We start from the raw sequence: 21,369 nt of genomic DNA, 5'->3' as shown, positions 1-21,369 counted from the left end.
TTTTACTCCACCCATATAGAGAATGGGATATGGAATATATAGTTAAAGTGGTTATATAAAATAGATAAAATGATTTATTTTTCTTTTTTAGTTGGAGAAACAGTAAAATGTCTTATTAGTGGTTTAAAATGGAATTTTCATGCATAATCAAATGTGAATGCTCTTAAAATGGAAAATTATTAAATACTTCCAAAGTATGGTGGCATGGTGTTCTATTCTCTCAAATTCATGGTAGACTCCTACCATAAATTCAATTGACAAAACCCATTATGAATGTGAGAAAATGAACCATTACGTCACAATGATTCAGGAGTAACTCTCTTAAAACTATACTTATATATAACTACTATTTTTTTTCCTTTGGGGTGTGGAGCCTCTGGTTACACTACAATAGAGTGGTGTTTAGAGATGAAAATCCAAAGAGAAATCTAATGCCTGAAGTTATGTCTAAAGCTGTAAAATTTACATTCCTTGGCTTTGAAGGAAAGCTGGGAGCTACAAAGCACATCATCCAGGTGAAATGGAATCAGCCCTTAGCAAGCTAGTACAAGCTGAACTTTGATAGATCCTCTTTAGGAAATCCTGGGAGTGCTGGAGAGGCAGAATTATTAAAAATGCAGATGGAGACTGGGCGAGTGGATATGCTAGAGCGATAAGGAACACAATTAGCGTGGCAGCTGAATTGTGGGCATTAAGAGATGGTATAAATTTGTGTTTGTCTTTGGATCTTTATGCTATGGAGATAGAGCTAGATGCTAAACTGATTGTAGACTTGCTAAAGAGGGAAGGGGGGAATCCAAATGGGAATGATGTTATTGTAGTTGATTGTAGGGAAGGTTTAAATAAAATTCCGCTGGCTAAAATCCAGCATTGCTACAAGGAGGCAAACAAGTGTGCTGATGCACTTGCTAGAAGGAGAGCTCTTCTTTCACAAGATTTTGTAGTCTTTCCTGAACTCCTTGCTGATGTTGCTTTGTTAATTAGTCTAGACTCGACTGGAACTTTGTATAATTGTTCCACTTCTTGTATGCTCATGTTTTACTTTCGTTTAATGAATATCCCTTTTACAACCAAAAAAAAAAAATTATATATAAAACTGAAGACGTCTGACCAGTAATTGACTTTCTTATATTGTGTCACATAAGCTTTGAAACTTCCACAATTTTACATCTCATTTATTAATTTGCAAAATTGCAAACTGTAAACCTAAAGTTTGGGAGTATTTAAATTTTACATCCTAAAATTTCATAATTTGGATTTTACTCTTGCAGTTTTATTCTATCTGCATTAGTAGCCCATTTCGTCCATATTTTCCTTTAAGTGTCCCATACATTTGTTACACTTATTTAGTTTATCCAATAAAATAATGTCATATCATTCTTGTAATCTAAAAAAAATTAAATGATTAAACAATTAAAAATAACATGGCATAATAAAAATAACAATTCATTATTTTATTGAATGAATCAAACACGCGTGACAAGTTTACTTAACAGGAAATATGAACGGAGGGAATATTATTATTGATGCAAACATAAAAGAACTTTAGAAAATAAAATTCAAATTCGAAACTTTAGCCCTATTTATTGTTAGGATTTGTGCCCTTAAATCCTATTGTATGATGTTATGTATGATATTATGCATGACATTATGTATGACTTAATATTGTGTTTGATAAAGTTATTTTATTATTATCTAAAATAATGGTAACATGAATATGAGACATTATCATATAATCCATGAGATGTATTGTATGTGATTTATGTGAAAAGTCACAGAAGATGTAAATCACAAGTTCTTTGTAAACTTAGAATTTATAGTTCGTAGTCGGTGATGAAATTGGGCATTTCATCTGCGAAGACTATAACGTGTCAACTAAGATGATTTGTCTTGATCATGGAAGTGGAAACTTCTAGTTGATATGTTGATATGTTTTAAGAGTTAAGACATATTGAACAGGACCGCTGTGAGATTTATTATTTTCCTAACGACTGTCAAATGAATAATAAATCTTACGACTTCTATTTGCATGAACTCCTAATCCTGAGAGAATAATGGACCTGATCATGAAGTGTAGGTTGCTTTGATATATCAGGAGTGAGATCTGAAGTGACGGTCAAAACCTCAGTATGTTGGGCAGTCACATTTAGTGTTGATGGAACATATATTCTCAAGATGGAATTCATAGTCTCTTGATGGAGATATAAAATATTCCCTTGAGATAAGTTTAATGAGTTCAGTTATTCAGAGAGTTAGGCCTAACCACTTTAGTGAGAAATTACTAAAGTATATATTTATGAAATTGGATTTCATAAATATATATAATGAATAACTTTAAAGAATTAAACCGGGTACTCAAGGATAAGATGTAGTAATTTACAAAGTGGCAGTCTACATTTATGACTTTGTGTTACTACGAATATTTTATGAAGGGGTTACGTGTATAATAAAGTCTTGGGATATAATTTATTAATAAGGCCTAGAGTGCAATTATATTTATATAGTGGTATTAAATATAATTAATGGTAACTTTGGATTTGTCAAGAGTTAACGGAAAAGCGCAAGGCCCATTGGAGCTAGTGTCTTATTGGTCCCTTTTGGTCCCACTCCAAGCCACGCACTAAAGCCCAATTGGAAAGGCCCAATAGACCAGCTCAATTAGATAATCAGTTAGTTATAAAGGGAGAAACATACAGAATTTTTTTTAAGAGATTAGAAAAGAAAAAGAAACGGTATGTGAGAGAGTGTGAGACATATTTTCATTCTCCCTTTGAAAAACTGATTGAGAGACCACACGTCTTAGGCGTAAAGTGGAATTGGAGTGAAGATTAAAAGTGTTCCCAAGTGCTTCTAATCTTTGTTTTGAATTTCTCCACACCAAGGTACGCTATCTTGTTCTTAAATTCTGAAATTTACTTTGTGCACGTTATCAATTATGAATGAAATAGATCCTTATTTGTTGCTTCCGCTGTGTGTTTTGTATGAGATACAAAACCAGAATTTTTCCTCTAATACCAATTGAAGGAAAAATTCTGGTTTTGTATCTCATGCAAAACCCACAGCGGAAGCAACGAAGTAGGATCTATTTCATTCATGATTGATAACATGCACAAAGTAAATTTCAGAATTTAAGAACAAGATAGCGTACCTTGGTGTGGAGAAATTCAAAACAAAGATTAGAAGCACTTGGGAACACTTTTAATCTTCACTCCAATTCCACTTTACGCCCAAGACGTGTGGTCTCTCAATCAGTTTTTCAAAGGGAGAATGAAAATGTGTCTCACACTCTCTCACACACCGTTTCTTTTTCTTTTCTAATCTCTTAAAAAAAATTCTGTATGTTTCTCCCTTTATAACTAACTGATTATCTAATTGGGCTGGCCTATTGGACCTTTCCAATTGGGTTTTAGTGTGTGGCTTGGAGTGAGACCAAAATGGACCAATAAGACACTAGCTCCAATGGGCCTTAGGCTTTTCCGTCAATTCTTGACAAGTCCAAAGTTACCATTAATTATATTTAATACCATTATATAAATATAATTGCACTCTAAGCCTTATTAATAAATTATATCCCAAGACTTTATTATACACGTAACCCTTTCATAAAATATTCGTAGTAACACAAAGTCATAAATATAGACTGTCACTTTGTAAATTACTACATCTTATCCTTGAGTACCCGGTTTAATTCTTTAAAGTTATTCATTATATATTTATGAAATCCAATTTCATAAATATATACTTTAGCAATTTCTGACTAAAGTGGTTAGGCCTAACTCTCTGAATAATTGAACCCATTAAACTTATCTCAATGGAATATTTTATATCTCCATCAAGAGACTATGAATTCTATCTTGAGAATATATGTTTCATCAACACTAAATGTGGCTGCCCAACATACTGAGGTTTTGACCGTCACTTTAGATCTCACTCCTAATATATCAAAGCAACCCACACCTCATGATCAGGTCTATTATTCTCTCAGGATTAAGAGTTCATGCAAATAGAAGTCGTGAGATTTATTATTCATTTGACAGTCATTATGAGAATAATAAATCTCACAGCGGTCCTGTTCAATATGTCTTAACTCTTAAAACATATCAACATATCAACTAGAAGTCACAACTTCCATGATCAAGACAAATCATCTTAGTTGACACGTTATAGTTTTCGCAGATGAAATGCCCAATTTCATCACCGACTACAAACTATAAATTCTGAGTTTACAAAGAACTTGTGATTTACATCTTCTGTGACTTTTCACATAAATCACATACAATGCATCTTATGGACTATATGATAATGTCCCATATTCATGTTACCATTATTTTAGATAATAATAAAATAACTTTATCAATCACAATATTAAGTCATACATCATGTCATACATAATATCATACATAGCATCATACAATAGGATTTAAGGGCACAAATCCTAAAATAACTTTATCAAACACAATATTAAGTCATACATCATGTCATACATAATGTTATACATAATATCATACATAGCATCATACAATAGGATTTAAAGGCACAAATCCTAACATTTATTTATTTTTATTTAATTGTTTTATTTAAACCTAGGAATTTTTTTTGCATTTAACATTATTTTTGAAATATTTTAATTAGTTGTAATGTTTGCAAAACTATGTAGCAAACTTGCATCTCGAGACTCTAAAATTTGAGTTCAAAGGTTGAACTCAAGTTTTTAAGACTTGAGTTGCATGTGATGGTTGTCTAATGTGGAAAAAAAAATCCACTTGAAAATCGAGTATTTAAAACTCAAGTTCCCCATTCTCCACATTCCACAAATAGACCTGAACATACCTCTTCTTCTTCTTCCTCAGTTCTTTTCTTCTTCCTTCCAGATCTAATTCTTCATCTTCTTACCCGATCTAGTCCTCAGTTCTTCTTCTTCTTCTTCTTCTGGTCCTCTATTCTGGATCTAATTTGGTCCTCTATTCCTTTATTCTTCTTCTTTTATCTCCTTGATCTTCATCTATAGAAATCGAGTCCTATAGACTCGGGTTTACTTTTTAAAAACTCGAGTCTATAAGACTCGAGATCTATGTGGCAAAAAACCTCCAGATCAACAAGTGGAACTCAAGTATTTGAGATTCGAGTTTCATATTGAACTCAAGCCAATAAAACTCGAGATGTTACTAGACTGAATCGTTTCTAATGCATGCTAACTAAAACTATTGTCTCCCAAATGCATGCTAGCCTGAAAATTACCTCTTAAACTCGGGCCATATGTGATACGCTAAACCCTTCGCTAAAAGGGCCAAAACCAAAACCTAGAAATTAGAACTTCGTCCTCTCTTTCCTACCCATGACTAAGCCACACTATTAGCGGCTCTACAACTCCGCTCCAATCATCGAGCTTCATTCCTAGTTCACACAGGTGAGGTGCTTTGATCATGTTTTTCCCATCTTTTCCTCGCTTTTTTTTTTTATTATGCAAAATTGTGGATTTGGAAGGTTTGAAGGTTTTGAGGTTGTTGGTGTTCATGGGTGAAGAGTGTGGCATTGAGAAAATTGAAAGTCTGGAGCTTTGAGTGTTTCATTAGTTATGGAAGGTTTGAAGGTTTTGAACTTTAACATGTGCAATCAGGCCTTTTGTGTTTGTTCATTTTTTGGAGAACATTGATCAAAATTACTAATTTTTATAGAGTACAACAAGATTGTGTAAATTTAGAAAACATTTCAATACTTAGTTTAAGTTTACAGCTTCTTTCTTAGAGGGCGTTTGGATTCAACTGAAAAGGGCTGCGTTTTGCGTTTCAGCGTTTTCAGCCTTTTTTTTTTTTTTTTCAGCCGCAGTTGTTGACCAAGTCTTTCGTGAACAGTGCATTCGTGCACTGTTCATGGACCTACAAATTTCACTTTTCAGTAACTTTTTCATTAAAAATAGGTTCCATGGTACTATTCACACATTTTAAAATTATTTTGCTACAGTATTTTCAGTTTTCAGCAATAAGTTCTATCCAAACAGACCCTTAGTATAAATTCAGTTTGCAATTGTGGATTACTTTGTACGTTTTGGTAGATAATTGTTTTAGAGAGAGATTTAACAAAGCAATGAACTATAGCTTTGCTATCATTTTTTCTCTAAACTTAAAAATGGAAATATTAGTTCTTGGGGTGTGTCTCTCTGTTTTTTTTTTTTTCATGAGTATGATACTATAATCTCCCTCATTTTTGTGCCATTAGCTAAGAAGATTATTTATATTCACTTTGTTTTTCCCTTTACCTTTTTTAAGCTTACAATTCTCTATCTTAAATGGGGGTACAGATCTTCTTCTCTAGAATCTAAATAGCACTGTTGTGTAGAAAAAAAAGTTTTGAGAACCAGTTCCAATAGGTGCAAGAACCTAAAATAAGGTTTGCTTTAAAATTTCTTATGCAATTTTCGACTTTAATATGGCCTCCTATTTGAAAATCTGAGACCTGAAACTTTCAACCTATAAATTAGTTTTCCGAGTGCGACGACATTCATTTGTCATTCACCAATTATCATACTCTTAGTTTGCTTATTGTGGTATGAGGACTTAATGTCTTCTGTATCATTACCACTGTATTCTTAAACATAATGATGATGGGTTGAACTTTTTCACTAATCACGTAAAATGGACTGCTTAATGTGCCAACATGTAAGAACTTTTGGAGTCACAATTGGTTAGGTAGATATCATAGGCTTAGGAAAAATTCATATTGTTTGGAAAATAGGTAGTTGGTCTCAGTGACATGTGGTTAAAATTGTATTGGCTAAATGATCAAATTTACCATATCCTAATAACTTAAACTTTTGGGACAATTTGTAATTTGACATGGTATCATAGTAGGAGGTTTTGAGTTTGATCCATGTCTCCTCCACTTTACCTCCCATTTAAAATCCCAATTGTTGAGCCTCACGTATCCTCACATGTGAGGGGGAGTGTTAAAATTGTATTGGTTAAATTATTAAATTTACTATATTCCAATAGTTTAAACTTTTGGAATAATTAGTAATCTAACACATCCATGGGGCACCCCATCTACTTATAATAAATAATAATAATAATAATAATAATAATAATAATAATTATTATTATTATTATTAATTTATTATCATTATTACCTATCAAAAAATTAATTTATTATTATTATTATTAATTTTACAAGAGATCCACATCGTTCCCTTCGTTAGGAGAGCACATAATCTTGCATACATTACCAGAAGAATAAAGTAGCTAGAACAAGCCTTTGAAAGAGGAGATTAAGAATGAGAGTTATTCTGTCTTCTAAAATTATTAGTATTTATCAAAATATATGTTAAAGTAGTTTTATAGTAACGGATTTAACTAAATATGAATTGCATTCATGTAGCCTAAACTTTTGAGATATGATTACCATAATAAATTGCTTCATAATATAGGAAGAAATATTCAAACTACAATTTTCAGCTTCTAAACAGTTGAAATCTTCTATACTACTATTTAAGGAACTTTTCCTATTTGGACCGAATTTTTTTTATTCCAAAATACCCCTACAACCTATGTTTAAGTAGGAGAAAAATTTAGTAAAAATATTTCTTTAACTCTTACGTAAACATTGCCTACAAAATAAGAGCACTCTCTTTGTGGTTTTCAAATTACTTTATCCATTTAAAAAAAAAAAATTAAAACATACATTTCTTTGTAAAAACACATACTATGTACCGATCAAAAAACCAAACACATCTACCATAATTACAAAAAAAAAAAAAAAAAAACATACACCCACATTTTACTCTCATACAACTCCAAACTTCTACCCAACAATTTTAAATTTCCCCATTATCACCTTTTTTTTTTGTTAAACATATATCTCCAGTTTCTAAAGTAGTTATCATCCAAATTAAAAACTTCTCAATTTCAGCTACAACTTTTTCTTTTCTTCCACTCTCTCAAGTTGTTTTTTTTTCCTATCCACGTTTAAAAAAATATACTCTAATAGCTTCTTCTTCTTCTTTTTTTTTTCTCCCTCCCCCTCTCATATTTTTTCATTTTAAAATTTTTTTTTTATAAAGTCTATCTCTAACATATATGATATATCACGTTGCCTTTTTTTTTTTTTTTCTTTTTTTTTTTTTTTGTTAAACATATATCTCAAGTTTCTAAGTTATCACCCAAATTAAAAACTCCTCAATTTTAGCTACAATTTTTTTTTTCTCCCACTCTCTCATGTTTTTTTTTTTTTTTTTTTTTTTTTTTTTTTTTTTTTTTTTTCTCTCCACGTTTAATTTCTCTTCCTCCCCCTCTCACGTTGTTGTTGTTTTTAAAAATAAAATAAAATTATAAACTCTATCTCTCAAGTTATTAAACCGTGTCATTAGTTATCATCCAAATTCAAAACCATTAGCAACCACCTTATCAAAGAATTTTATGACAGAAACAACACAACCATTCATCTAGGAAAAGGTATGTCAACCTAAAATTTTTAGGTATGTCAATCTGAAAATTTTCTAACATCCTCATTTGATATCAATAAACTTCTCTGTCCTTTTTCACCTTTGGAATTTTTTTTTTTTGCTTCTTCCTTTGGATTTTTTTTCCGATATATATAACAACACTGTCTTTTGATAAACAAACTCACAAGTTTACAAGTTTTTGGTAGAAGGATTTTCTTATAAAGCAGCATGATCATTCATATAAAGAAGGTGTGTCAACCTAAAAATTTAAAGCTTTTTTTTAAAGAAATTATGTTATTGTTTACTTCTTTTTAATAACTCTAAAAAAATCATATAACGTGTTTTTTTTTTTTTTTTAAATTTATACCATTACTTTTTTTTTTTTAGATTTGTTTTCCAATATATATAACAACACCGTCTTTTAGTAAAGAGACTCACATGTTTACAAGTTTTTTAACAGAAGGAGTTTCTTAAAGCTGGCATGATCATTCATATGAAGAAGGTATGCCAACCTAAAATTTTAAGTCTTTAAAAAAAAAAAAATTATGTCATTGTTTGCTTCTTTTTAATAACTCCAAAAAAATGATCATATAATGTTTTTTTTATTATAATTTATACCATTAATTTTTTTTAATATAAAAGAAGACATTGTAGCTTCAATAAGAATTATGATATATAGGTTTTTTTTTCATGTTTTATTCGTTTTAAATTAATGCCACTGTTTACCATTATAGAAGACATTGTTTACAAAGTTAATAATTTGAATATGTTAAAAATTTGAATTACTACATTTTTTAATCACAAAAATAGTTAGGGGTGTGATAAATGTTATGTGCTTGTATCAAATATTAAAATTATTAACCTTTCTCCCTCGCATAATACTCATCATACTGCTAAATAATTTTGTAATTGAAAAATATAGTAATCCAAATTTATAACAAATTCAAATTATTAATTTTTATATATATAAAAAAATAGCAGAGTTTCTGAGCAAGCTTTAACATGTTAACATTTGACTAATAGTTTTCTGTGAATAGAATGGTTTGTTCTATTATGCCACCAATAATAAAGCGCCGCATAAGCCTTTTAATGAAAAGCCAATACATTTTAATACACACAATCACAGCTCACATAAACCTTCAATCCTCAAACTACACGATAGTCTCAAACAAACCCCAAATCAGATTCCTCCTCTCCTTTTAGTAGTTAGCACCGGAGCTCCACACGTGGTCTCTGGAGTTGGCGCCGCCGCACCGAACTCAAGGTTTGTTCTTTTATGATTTGCTATTTCTCCAATTTTTGGATTTCGTGATTTTGATGAGTTTGGGATAATTTTTTTGGATATCAATCTGTTCATATTAGTATAGGTTTGGTTGATTTGGCATGGATTTTGCTGTTTTTTTGGTATTTTCATGAGTTTTGATTGGATTCTTAAGTGGTAGGTTCAAACCCTGAAAAAATCTGGTTTTTCCAGCTAGTCTAGATCCTTTATGTTAATACTTACTTACATTATAGGCGTAAATGCACTTTTAATCCATACATTTTGACCCGATTTCTATTTTGGTCCCTACATTTTATTTTTACCACTTTTAGTTCCTAAACCAATTAACGCGTGACGTTTAAGTCCTTACCGTCACCCAACTAACAGAAAATGCTGACGTGGCTAACAGAAGCACTATTTGCACAGCAAATACTGACGTGTTCATTAAAATAATATTAAAAATGCTGACGTGTCCATCTACGTCAGCTTCCACATCAGTATCTAACCTTAAAAAATAAATTTACCAATTTTAAAAATTATAAAAAACAAAAAAACATAATTAAAAACAAAAAAAATGGGGAACTTAGATCTGTTATGTTATGTTCGTCCCTAGTTTCTTTTTCTTCTTTATTTTTCTTCTTCTTCCCACTTTGCGACTTTGTCAATTCCTTCTTCTCTCTTTTCACAAAATTAAATATACCAGTTTTTAGACACAAAATTAAAAAAAAAAAAAAAAAAACTTTTGAAACCCCACAAACCTAGATCAAAATCCCAACCCACTGTCTTAAGCCCTTTCTCTCCAAACTGGTTTAAGTTCAGACTCTCTCTTTAACTCACCCTCTCTCTTTACCTCTCTTATTGACCCTTCATATTAGATCGTGAAGAGAGAGAGTGGGCTTTCTTTTCCTCTCTTACTGGCCCTTTAGATTAGACAGAAAAGAGAAAGAGTGGACGAAGGCAAGAGAATTAGAGAGGGATGTGTGGGTTTGGGAGCTACTGCCTAGGGTGGCGGCGTTGGTGAACAGTAGTAGGCGAAGGCAAAGAAGATAAGGATGGCGGCTTAGGGTGATTTTGGAGTGGCGGCTTGGGGTTTTGGTGGACAGGGATGGATCTTGCGGCGGCGCTCTTCTTCAGATCCCAATGAGTCCACCTCCACCACCGAAGCGGCGGCGCTCTTCTTCAGATCAGTCAGATCGGTCATTCTGTTTGGGTCTTGCTGGGGTTTGTCTTGTGGGTCATGCTATTAAATGAAGAACAAGTTGAAGAACGTGAATAAATTTTTTGATCTCTATTTTTTTTTTTTCATTTGTATTGTTGTGATTTGGGTCTGTGTTTGTGTTTAATCTCTGTTTTTTTTTCTTTCTTTTTTGGTTTGTGTTGTTGTAATCTGGGTTTGAGTCATTGCTGGGTTTGTGTTCTTGTAATCTGAGTTTGAGTTCTTGTTGCTGGGTTTGATTGGGAAGAACAAGAAGAACAGGATGTAATGTTCTTATTAAAATTATTAATGATAAGTAATTTTATTTTTAAAATTAAATTAGATTTAAGGTTTTTTTTTTAAATTTTAATAATATTTTAATTACCATGTTAGTACGTCAGTGCCACGTCAGCATTTTTAATATTATTTTAATGAACACGTCAGTATTTACTGTGCAAACAGTGCTTCCGTTAACCACGTCAGCATTTTCTGTTAGTTGGGTGACGGTAAGGACTTAAACATCACGCGTTAATTGGTTTAGGGACTAAAAATGATAAAAATAAAATGTAAAGACCAAAATAAAAATTCGGTCAAAATATAAAGACTAAAAGTGTATTTAGGCCTACATTATATTCATTCATGTTGGCCTGGCTGTGTTTGGTTTCTGAAATACTGGAGTATAAATTAAAAAAAAAAAAAAAAGTGCTACTTTCCAATCGGCGGCAGAAACCTCAAAACCGCATAAAATAAAGCACCAGTGGTCTAGTGGTAGAATAGTACCCTGCCACGGTACAGACCCGGGTTCGATTCCCGGCTGGTGCAAACTTTTTTGGTTCACAATTCCATCTCACGTCTTACACCCTTCTTCCACTCTCAGCTCCCAAAGTATTGCGCCGCGAAACAGCGTCGAGTTATGTTCAACAACTGCTCTCCACAAAGTTCTTTGCCGCCGATTGGAAGGTAGAACCTTTTTTTTTTTGCCTTTCTGTTTACCATAAATTCGTCCCATCTTCTTATTAAAAAAAAAAAAAAGTAATTTTGTACTGGGTTTTCGTTTGATTCATTGAAATTAGATTCTTTTAGTTTTGGTTTAAATTAATTCTGTTTGTATTTTGGTATAGTGTTGATTGGGACTATCCAGATTTCTGAGTGTTTTTTTTTTTTTTTTTTTTTTTTTTTGTAGTAATGTTGATTCTGCGACTGCTTGACTCTGGTTAATGTGTCTAATTGGAGCTTTGGGAATTAGCAACTTTTTCCTTTTAGTTCTTGTGATGTTAATTTTTGCTCCTTTTGGTGCTTGCAATAATTGGAATTTTGAGCTTTTTGCTGTAATAATGTATGCTAAGCTTATTTTTGAGAATTTGGCTTAACGTTTTGTGCCCTTTGTTGTGAAAATGTTAATTTTGATGGACTTTGGCATTGGATTTTTTTGAATGGTGATGCTAATTTTGCTTGATTTTGGTATTGGGTTAGTTGGGGCCTTGGGGGGTTATGAAAATTTATATTTCTCGGACGAATTATGTATTAAGAATCTGGAGCCAGTTTGTCATGGTAATATCAGTTTTGCTTGAATTGGATCTAAGGTAAGTGCTATAGCATTGATGATGCGTACATAGTGAAATTACACGAAAATAAGTTGGATTTTGATTTGTTGTTCTTTGGACATAGTTTTGATATATGAATGTTCATGAAAGTCCAATAGCAAGCTAGTAGCTTCCATTCTGAAGTGCTCTTTTCGTGATAAGATGTCTACTTCCCCTCCTCTCCTTCGTGAAATGGCAGGTTTTATTAGATTTAAGTGCTAATGCAATCTGTAATCATTTTATAGTCAACTTTTGGGACTCTTATATTGAAGTTAGAAAGGCAGTGGAACCTCATTGTAACTATAGGGCAATCATTGATCCAAGCTTATATAACCATGTCTTACTCTTGAGTGTGTGCATGTTTGTGTTGATGCATGCATGCATACATGTGATATATATGACTCATAATTTTCCTTATGTTTGACTTTCACCATATAAATTCTATTTATTCAGTTGCTTATAAGGACCCTGTGCTTTCTATTTCAAAGGTTGCAACTATCATACTGCTCTGCTACTATAGTTGGTAAAATGCTCTGATTGATATGATGCATTATCTTATCTAATGAAGTTCTAACTTTGTTTTCGAAGAGCATTATAATTTTCATACAAACTAATTTGAGTTATAAGTACATGCTCAAATGCCAAAAAAAGAAAAGAAAAAGAAAGCTTGTCCATTGGTTTATATACTATAGCGAAAATTGTGTCATGTGGATTACTTGTTTGTATATGTGCTCCTTTATTATGAGCATTGTGGTGTCTTGAAGTTCTAATGAATTTGGAATAACAGTTTGCCTACACTTTCTCACAGTGGGTGTTATGAGCATGAAGAATAGCTTGAGTGGGTCAAGTCCTCTTGAACTAATATTTTGGTACTGAATTTGAAAATTAATTAAAGAAATGAAAGTATGTTTAATAAGCTCAAAATATGTTTCTTCTTCCTGTTGCTGAACTTTTTAAGCATCACCATTTGATGAATAATTGTTATATCGCATTAAAGTTATTTGGGAGCTTTAAGTGCTTTTCACAAATTTTACAATTTAAGTCCGTTGGAAAATGACTGCTTCAGAATTGGGAACAGAGAATTTTGAAAATATGAAGGTTGGGTCAGAAGCTCTCTTAATTCTTGAAACCCTTACAGTGGCGACTCTAGGAATTTTGTTCAGGGTGATCCTATTTCACTTTGAAAAAATTTTGGGTCATTTCGGTCTATTTCGGGTGTTTCGGGACATTTCGGTAAATATTGGCCGCAATTCAAAATTTGGCAAGCATGAAGTTTATACTTAAAAAAAAAAATCTTAAAACCAAAACAAATTTGCATTTTGCACACCGAAAAACCTCAAAAGAAAAAAAATATAAAAAGAAAAAAAAAAGAAAAGAAATTAATGAACAAAGGTACTGGTACAATAAACTATAAGTTCATTTGAAATATTAATCAAATTATTAATTATTGTTGTTTAGTTGTTTCATAAATTTGTTTGTCTTTTATAAACTATAATTTGTTGTATTGTTGTTTCATTAATTATTAAATTATAAAATTATTAATTTTTGTTTAGTTTAACATAATTTAATTTGTTTGTCTTTTATAATGTATTAGTTAATTAAATTATTAATTATTGGTGTTTAGTTGCTTCATTCATTTTTTTTTACTAACTATTAGGAGTCTAGCACACACTCCACTGTGCGTAAACTTACACCTCATGTGTGCACACACCCCTGCCTCTGCATGCCTTTTAGTTCAAAATTTGTTTGGCATAAAAATTTTGAGGGTGTTCCTAATATTGCTTGAGGGTGTTTTTTTTTTTTTTTTTTTAAGGGTAAATAAATAAAAAATAAATAAATTATTATATATAAAAAAAAAAAATTCAAGCCAGGGTGTTCCTAGGAACACCCTGGCTACTGAGTGGCGTCGCCACTGAACCCTTAATTGGGGGAAAAAAAGGAATTGGGTGGTAGATATAAAGGATGGATTAAAAGATCATGGAATGATGGTCAAAGGAGAAGTTCTATGTTTGGATTGGGGTGATTTTCTGAAAGAATTGTTGATTGCTCTATCTGATATGATGGTGGCCTGAGTGGAGTGTTTGGATTTGCAAACCTTACTTGGTTGCCTTGTTGATTTTTTAATTTCCTATGTTGCAGATGTGGAAATGCATATTCAAGGGTGAATGTGATGTGACCCTGTTCTGGATACTGTCCACTGTATGTGAACCAGTCTTCATTACAAAATGGATCTTGATTTGCATTCCCTGGCCAGCCTACTCCAATCCTGTAACACCCACCGTTGGATTCATCAGGGAAGACAGGTCCACCTCCTCTTTCTCAAAAAGGGCCTCATAAACTCTGCTCTCACATTTGGAAACCGCCTTATACAGATGTACGTGCGCTGCGGCAGCTTGAGCGACGCGTGGAAAGTGTTCAAGGATATGCCTGAGAGAAATTGTTTCTCTTGGAATACTATAATAGAGGGATACATGAAATCAGGGAACAAGAAGAGGTCACTGCAGTTGTTTGATTCCATGCCCCACAAGAATGAATACTCATGGAATGTTGTGGTTTCAGGGTTTGCAAAAGCTGGTGAGCTACAAATTGCTCGGAGTTTGTTTAATGATATGCCAAAGAGGAATGCGGTTGCATGGAATTCGATGATTCATTGTTATGCTCAAAATGGGTATGCAAGAGAAGCCATGAAGCTCTTTATGGATTTGAGTTCAGACCCTTCTGAAGTATCATATCGCGATACATTTGTTTTGGCAACAGTTATTGGCGCTTGTAGTGATTTGGAAGCTCTTGATTGTGGCAAGCAAATACATGCTCACATTTTCATTGATGAGGTGGAATGTGATTCGGTCTTGAGTAGTTCTCTAATTCATATGTATGGGAAGTGTGGTGATCCAGATAGTGCAAATCATGCTCTGAATATGTTGAAGGAACCGGATGACTTCTCTCTATCGGCATTGATTTCAGGGTATGCAAATTGTGGTAGAATGAATGATGCAAGAAGAATATTTGATAGCAAAAGTGATCCGTGTGTTGTGTTATGGAATTCAATAATTTCTGGATATGTTTATAATAATGAGGAAATTGAAGCGTTGATTTTCTTCAATCTGATGCGGGGAAATGGAGTCCAGGAAGACTCCTCCACACTTGCAAGTGTTTTGAGTGCCAGCAGTAACTTAGGTACCCTTGGACATAGTAAACAAATGCATACTTATGGCTATAAAGTTGGGTTAATTGATGATGTCATAGTTGCTAGTGCTCTAGTTGATGCATACTCCAAGTGTGGAAGCCCTTATGATGCATGCAAATTATTTAGTGAGCTCAAATACTGGGACACAATCTTGCTTAATTCTATGATAACAGTGTATTCTAATTGTGGAAAAATTGAAGATGCAAAATGCATTTTCAAAATGATGCCAAACAAAAGCCTGATATCATGGAATTCAATGATAGTAGCTCTTAGTCAAAATGGGTGTGCAATTGAAGCATTAGATCTACTGTCTGACATGAGTAGGTTGAAATTGAGAATGGACAAGTTTAGCTTGGCCAGTGCAATCAGTGCGTGTGCCAGCATCTCTTCACTTGAACTTGGCAAACAGCTTTTTGCTAGAGCTACTGTCATCGGGCTTGAGTCTGATCAGATCATTTGTACCTCTCTTGTTGATCTTTACTGCAAGTGTGGTTTTATTGACGATGGGCGAAAACTTTTTGATGGAATGATAAAATTTGATGAAATTTCTTGGAATGCAATGTTGATGGGTTATGCTACAAATGGTTATGGAATTGAAGCATTGAATCTGTTCGCTGAGATGAGGCAAGTTGGTGTTAGACCCACTGATATTACATTTATGGCAGTTCTATCTGCTTGTGATCATTGTGGGCTAGTTGAGGAGGGACATAAATGGTTTTATGCAATGAAATCATACTATCATATTGATCCAGGGATTGAACATTACTCTTGCGTGGTTGATCTTTTTGCTCGTGCTGGTCGCCTTGAGGAAGCAATGAATCTTATAGAACATATGCCTTTTGAGGCTGATGCAAGCATGTGGTCATCAGTGTTGAGAGGCTGTGTGGCTCATGGGGATAAGACTCTTGGGAAGAAGGTGGCAGAGAGAATTATAAAGCTTGATCCTGAGAACTCAGGTGCTTATGTGCAGTTATCGAGCGTATTTGCCAACTCTGGAGACTGGGAAAGATCAGCACAAATTAGAAATTTGATGAGAGACAAGCAAATACAAAAGAATCCTGGTTGCAGTTGGGCTGATTGTTGAACAAGAAACTTTAATGGCAGCATAACCCTTGAATCAAGGGACACATGGTTTCATAGGGGAGAAAATGTGCTACTCTTGGAGTGTGTCTTGCTTTAAGCAACTTGGTCACCAGTAGGCTAGAAGAGGTGATTTCCTTCTAATGTAGGCATAAGTTGATTGTGACATCTATACAATATATTATAGAGGATTAACAATTGATTTGCTAAGCTCTTGTGGTGCCACGTCACTACTAATAAATTTTTTTTTGATGACGTGGAACCTCACCAAAGCAGGGCCCTTTGGACCCATCCTTGGGGAGTAAACTACAGATACTTAACTCCGCCTACTAGAACTGTGTATCACTCTAGGGGAACTCCTAGTGGGGTTCAAACTCAGGATGTCTGGGTCTACAGTTCATCCCAAGCCTCTAACCACTAGCAAATAAAATTTTGCCTTCTTCAATTCGTGGTTATTCCATTCCCCAGCTTACCATTGCAACCTTTCCTCTCCCTTTTTTGACTTCTTCCCCTTCCTCATCATTGCTCACCCTACCATTACTCTTGCTCTAATTCTTCTTCCTCTTTCATCTTCTTTTTCATAAAGCTATTACTCCCATTGCATGTCTCCTTCCCGTTCAAAAAGGTGATTACTCTCTCTATTTCTTAAATTATCTTCTTTTCTTGGATTTTTAAATTCTTTTTGCAATGTCTACAGTGGATTTCTGATTCTTTCTTGCAAGTCGCAACTCTGTTTTAGGCTGATGCATTTTGCTGTTTTTGACTTATCCATTCTGGCTTATGTGTTTTGGTGTTTTAATTCCCATCACAGGTCCTCTCTCTCTTTGACAACTTCAGCTTGATTTAGTTTGGGTTAATATTTAGTTGTTTTGGAAGTGGGAATTTGAGTTTATATCAAAACACTAGATACTTGGCTATTTATTTTAGTGTGTACACAATGGTTTGAGCAGTTGCCTATTACAAACTATATCTCTTATGTATGATAAATTGGTAATATTCTTTTTGAGGTGGAGTTTAAAATGTTATAAGTTTCATCCAATTATCCTTTTTTTTTTCCTTTATAGGTATAAAAAAGGCATGTCAATTAGGAAAGTAATAGAGAATATGGCTCCAGATAGAATAGAATAGAATAGAATGGAGGAAATAATACATGCAGCTGACCCCAAAATATTTATGACTAAAACTCTGTTGTTGTCGTTGTTGTTGTAGTTGTTATATATATATATAACAAGTTTGTTCAAAGTCTCAATAAAATATTTAACTACCATGTGGTTTTACTAATTTTAGCTGCCACATAATAGATGATTATTGTCATTGCCATTGTCTATACATTACTTGTGTTCACAGCAACCGTTGTAGAAATACATATAAATCCTTATTACACTGGTTTTTGTTTGGTATATGCAGTGGATGCATTGAATCTGTTACAAAGAGGATGTGTGCATGGCTTATTTTAGTTCTTAAATTACCCAAGCAGTTTTCCTCTATGTCCAGTGACCATGATTGTATAGTCATGTAGAATATCCCTGCAGTGTAAGCAATTGGATTAGAGAACATGACATGTTTATTGGATGTGGTTAGGCAGTGCCCTTCTAATATTTTTTTACTGTTATTATAGATGGTGATAAATCCACATCTTAAAGAAAAGTAGGAAAGTTACTCCTGTTTGAAGGTTAAAAGGTGTAATTGATAATTTTCTGTTTATGTACATTTATTGTTCGTAGCTCCCTTTGTTTAACATGTACATTTTAGATGATTTTATGCGTTTTAATATACTTTTGTGAAGGAAGTTTTTCCATAATTCTGATATAGTAGAACTTGAATGTCTGAAGGCATTTTATGTTTGCGTTGTCCAGGTTAGAATCCAAGGATTTGGTGCAGAATTCATGTGTCTTATCCTATGAAGGCAGAGAGATATTCCGTGGAGGCAATTAGAAAGGCGAGGAAACTGTTAAGGACACAATATAGATGGCGACACTGACCAACCAAATTCAAGGAAAGAACAAAAACTTTGTTAGAAACTTGACTTTCATAGAAATCATTCTGACCAGACCCATAAACTTTATGAAAAATCATGTCTTGAGAAGAACAAGACCCAAATATGTAACTATCGTGTTGAATAAACTTGTTAATGTAAACTTTGACAAAGTGCTCTTCCATGTATTTTAGGCACTTCATTATATGCATTACTCAGCTAGATGCGTTATTAAGCGGAGAGCCAGGTTCCATCCTTGCTCTCAAACCAATTAGCCATTTCATAGGGGAAAAAAAGAAGAAATAAAGATTAAATTTCACCTATTAGCTTTTTCATGGGAATGCCTACGCTCCAAAAGCTTTTGTCAAACATAATCCTCCAGTAACTCCACTTTGTTCTTACAAAGAGAGGGTTGCTAATAGGCCACATGTTGTGTCCCCAAGCCAAATGACAAATAATTCTGAAGTAGTTGAAGTAGTTTGAATTTGAATAGAATTCTAATAAAATTATGCAGTAGATTAGGATGAGGATTAAGATTTAATTTCAATTTGTATTTAAATTTAAGTAGGAGTTGGATCCTATGTTTTAGGACTTGGTTGTGGTGAAGCTTATCTACTCACTAATATTTATGTACGTAGGAATTATGAATGAAGCAAGTAGAAATTAAACCAAAAACTCTATTATCCATCTCAAGTTCAGGAGGCTAGTCACCTCGAATCGACTAAGTTATCTTTTTAATTTTCCAGTTCATAACATGTGGTATCAGAGCATTTTGATCCATTTGAAATATCACCGCATCTCAACAAGCAACCAAACTCACCCTTCTCAACACAAAAACCCACATCCAGCCAACACCAATATCAACACACAAAATATTATTTTCAAACCCACAGTACATCAACCTATAGCCATCCACTAAATACCATAAGCCAAAAAAAAAAAATCCTTGTGCCCACCATAATCCAAAACTCAACTCACAGAGTACTCATCAAGCCATTCAAACAAGTTTCCACGTGCAGCACACACAAAAAAAAAAAAAAAAAAAAAACCTTATCAAGCCATCATGTTGACTCAAAGGAAATTGATGGAGATACCAAAATTCAAAGGTGGAGACCCTTTTTCATGGCTTTGTAAGGTCTACAAATTCTTCGCTTTTAACAACACACCATCAAATGATATGGTTTCCATTGCCTCATATTACATGGAAGGAGAGGCACATTATTGGTTTCAAACCTTAGAGGCAATGAGATTATGTACAGATTGGGTGGAGTTCATATGTGCCCTGCAAGATCGATTTCGAATACCAATCAATGAAGTATTAATGGAGGTTCCTATGGAAAAACCATTTGAAAATCTTGTCCAACCCGTTCAAGAATCAAATATTCAAGAACCAACAATTCAAGTGTTGGTGATCAAAGAACCACCAACAATTCAAGAAAGTAATATGTTGGAGGGTGCACTTTCTACAAAAATTGAGTTTGAAGATCAAAGGTTCAATGAAGTGGAAAAGATTGTTCAAAGGGATCTTTTCATGAATTCAAATGAGCCGATCTCAATCCCACACATTGAATTTGTCATTCCTGATAAGTTCAAGGGTATGAAAAGCAAGATATGCTTGTTTCTAGTGCTCACAGAAATGGTTAAAGAATTGGTGCAAGTCTCCATGGTCATAATTTTCCTTCAACACTTCAAAATCCGAGGCCGAGTATTCTCCAATCAATGTGAGCCAGTGTTAATCAATGTGAGGACAAGATTCATCTGAAGGGGAAGGGAATGTTGTGTCCCAAGGCCAAATGGCAAATAATTTTGAAGTAGTTGAAGTAGTTTGAATTTGAATAGAATTCTAATAAAATTATGCAGTAGATTAGGATGAGGATTAAGATTTAATTTCAATTTGTATTTAAATTTAAGTAGGAGTTGGATCCTATGTTTTAGGACTTGGTTGTGATGAAGCTTATTTACTCACTAGTATTTATGTACGTAGGAATTATGAATGAAGCAAGCAGAAAATTAATAAAAAAATGTCTATTTCCTCTCTCAAGTTCAGGAGATTAGTCATCTCGAATTGACTACACTATCTTTTATTTCTCAGTTCACAACACCACATCAAATTTTTAGATATTAATCAAGAAGCATAATTTTTATTGTTGACCATGGAAGGTAATTCATCACAAAGATAAGCATTTGTTCTGCTTTAAGAGAACAGTGTTAGGGAGATAATAGATATTGGAGAGACTCCAATTGAGGCTGTAATATAATATACAGAAACACCACTTTATTCAAAAGTTTAAGAATTTTGGTTTAGACCCAATTATGCCGTATTGATTCCTCAATTTCTTTTTCCATGTTCCATCCATACATGTACACAAAAAGGACCATGCCACTTTCCAAAGGCTTCATGCTCATACATTGGAGATTGGACAATGGTATGAATTGAAATGTTGTAGTGTAGTCCAACCTTGTCCTTAGAATGTAAATAACACTTAAGGGGTATAATCAAATAGCATTTTAGGTAGGCACTGGAGCCGATTGGAGTTTCATCTTCACTTCATCAAGGCGAGCCTTAAGAGACATTTTCACTTCATCAAGGCAAGCCTAAAGATCTCTTAATTCTTTTGGTTGAGAAGTTCATTGCATGAAATCTTATAAATGAA

The 21,369-nt window shown here is 33.4% G+C and overlaps 1 protein-coding gene and 1 non-coding gene across 3 annotated transcripts; both read left to right on the top strand.

Annotated features, from left to right (window-relative positions):
* The first annotated feature begins 11,641 nt into the window (after positions 1-11,641).
* TRNAG-GCC (transfer RNA glycine (anticodon GCC)) lies at positions 11,642-11,712 on the top strand. The gene has a single exon. It is a non-coding gene; the product is annotated as a tRNA-Gly (tRNA).
* Positions 11,669-18,901, top strand: LOC142621349 (putative pentatricopeptide repeat-containing protein At1g77010, mitochondrial). Of its 2 annotated transcripts, none has more exons than XM_075794669.1 (3): positions 11,669-11,850; positions 14,613-17,365; positions 18,597-18,901. In XM_075794669.1, the coding sequence occupies exon 2, from the start codon at positions 14,699-14,701 to the stop codon at positions 16,742-16,744; it is 2,046 nt and encodes a 681-aa protein (XP_075650784.1). In that variant the 5' UTR covers positions 11,669-11,850; positions 14,613-14,698; the 3' UTR covers positions 16,745-17,365; positions 18,597-18,901. The 2 variants fall into 2 exon arrangements, with proteins under 2 accessions (XP_075650784.1, XP_075650785.1); XM_075794670.1 differs by having other exon boundaries at positions 11,711-11,850; positions 14,613-16,869.
* The last annotated feature ends 2,468 nt before the right edge of the window (positions 18,902-21,369 follow it).

Source organism: Castanea sativa, chromosome 12 (assembly GCF_040712315.1).
Source record: "Castanea sativa cultivar Marrone di Chiusa Pesio chromosome 12, ASM4071231v1".
In the NCBI taxonomy this organism is placed as follows: Eukaryota; Viridiplantae; Streptophyta; class Magnoliopsida; order Fagales; family Fagaceae; genus Castanea; species Castanea sativa.
The sequence above is the reverse complement of the archived record's forward strand: the minus strand, read 5'-3'. Positions and strand labels throughout refer to the sequence as shown.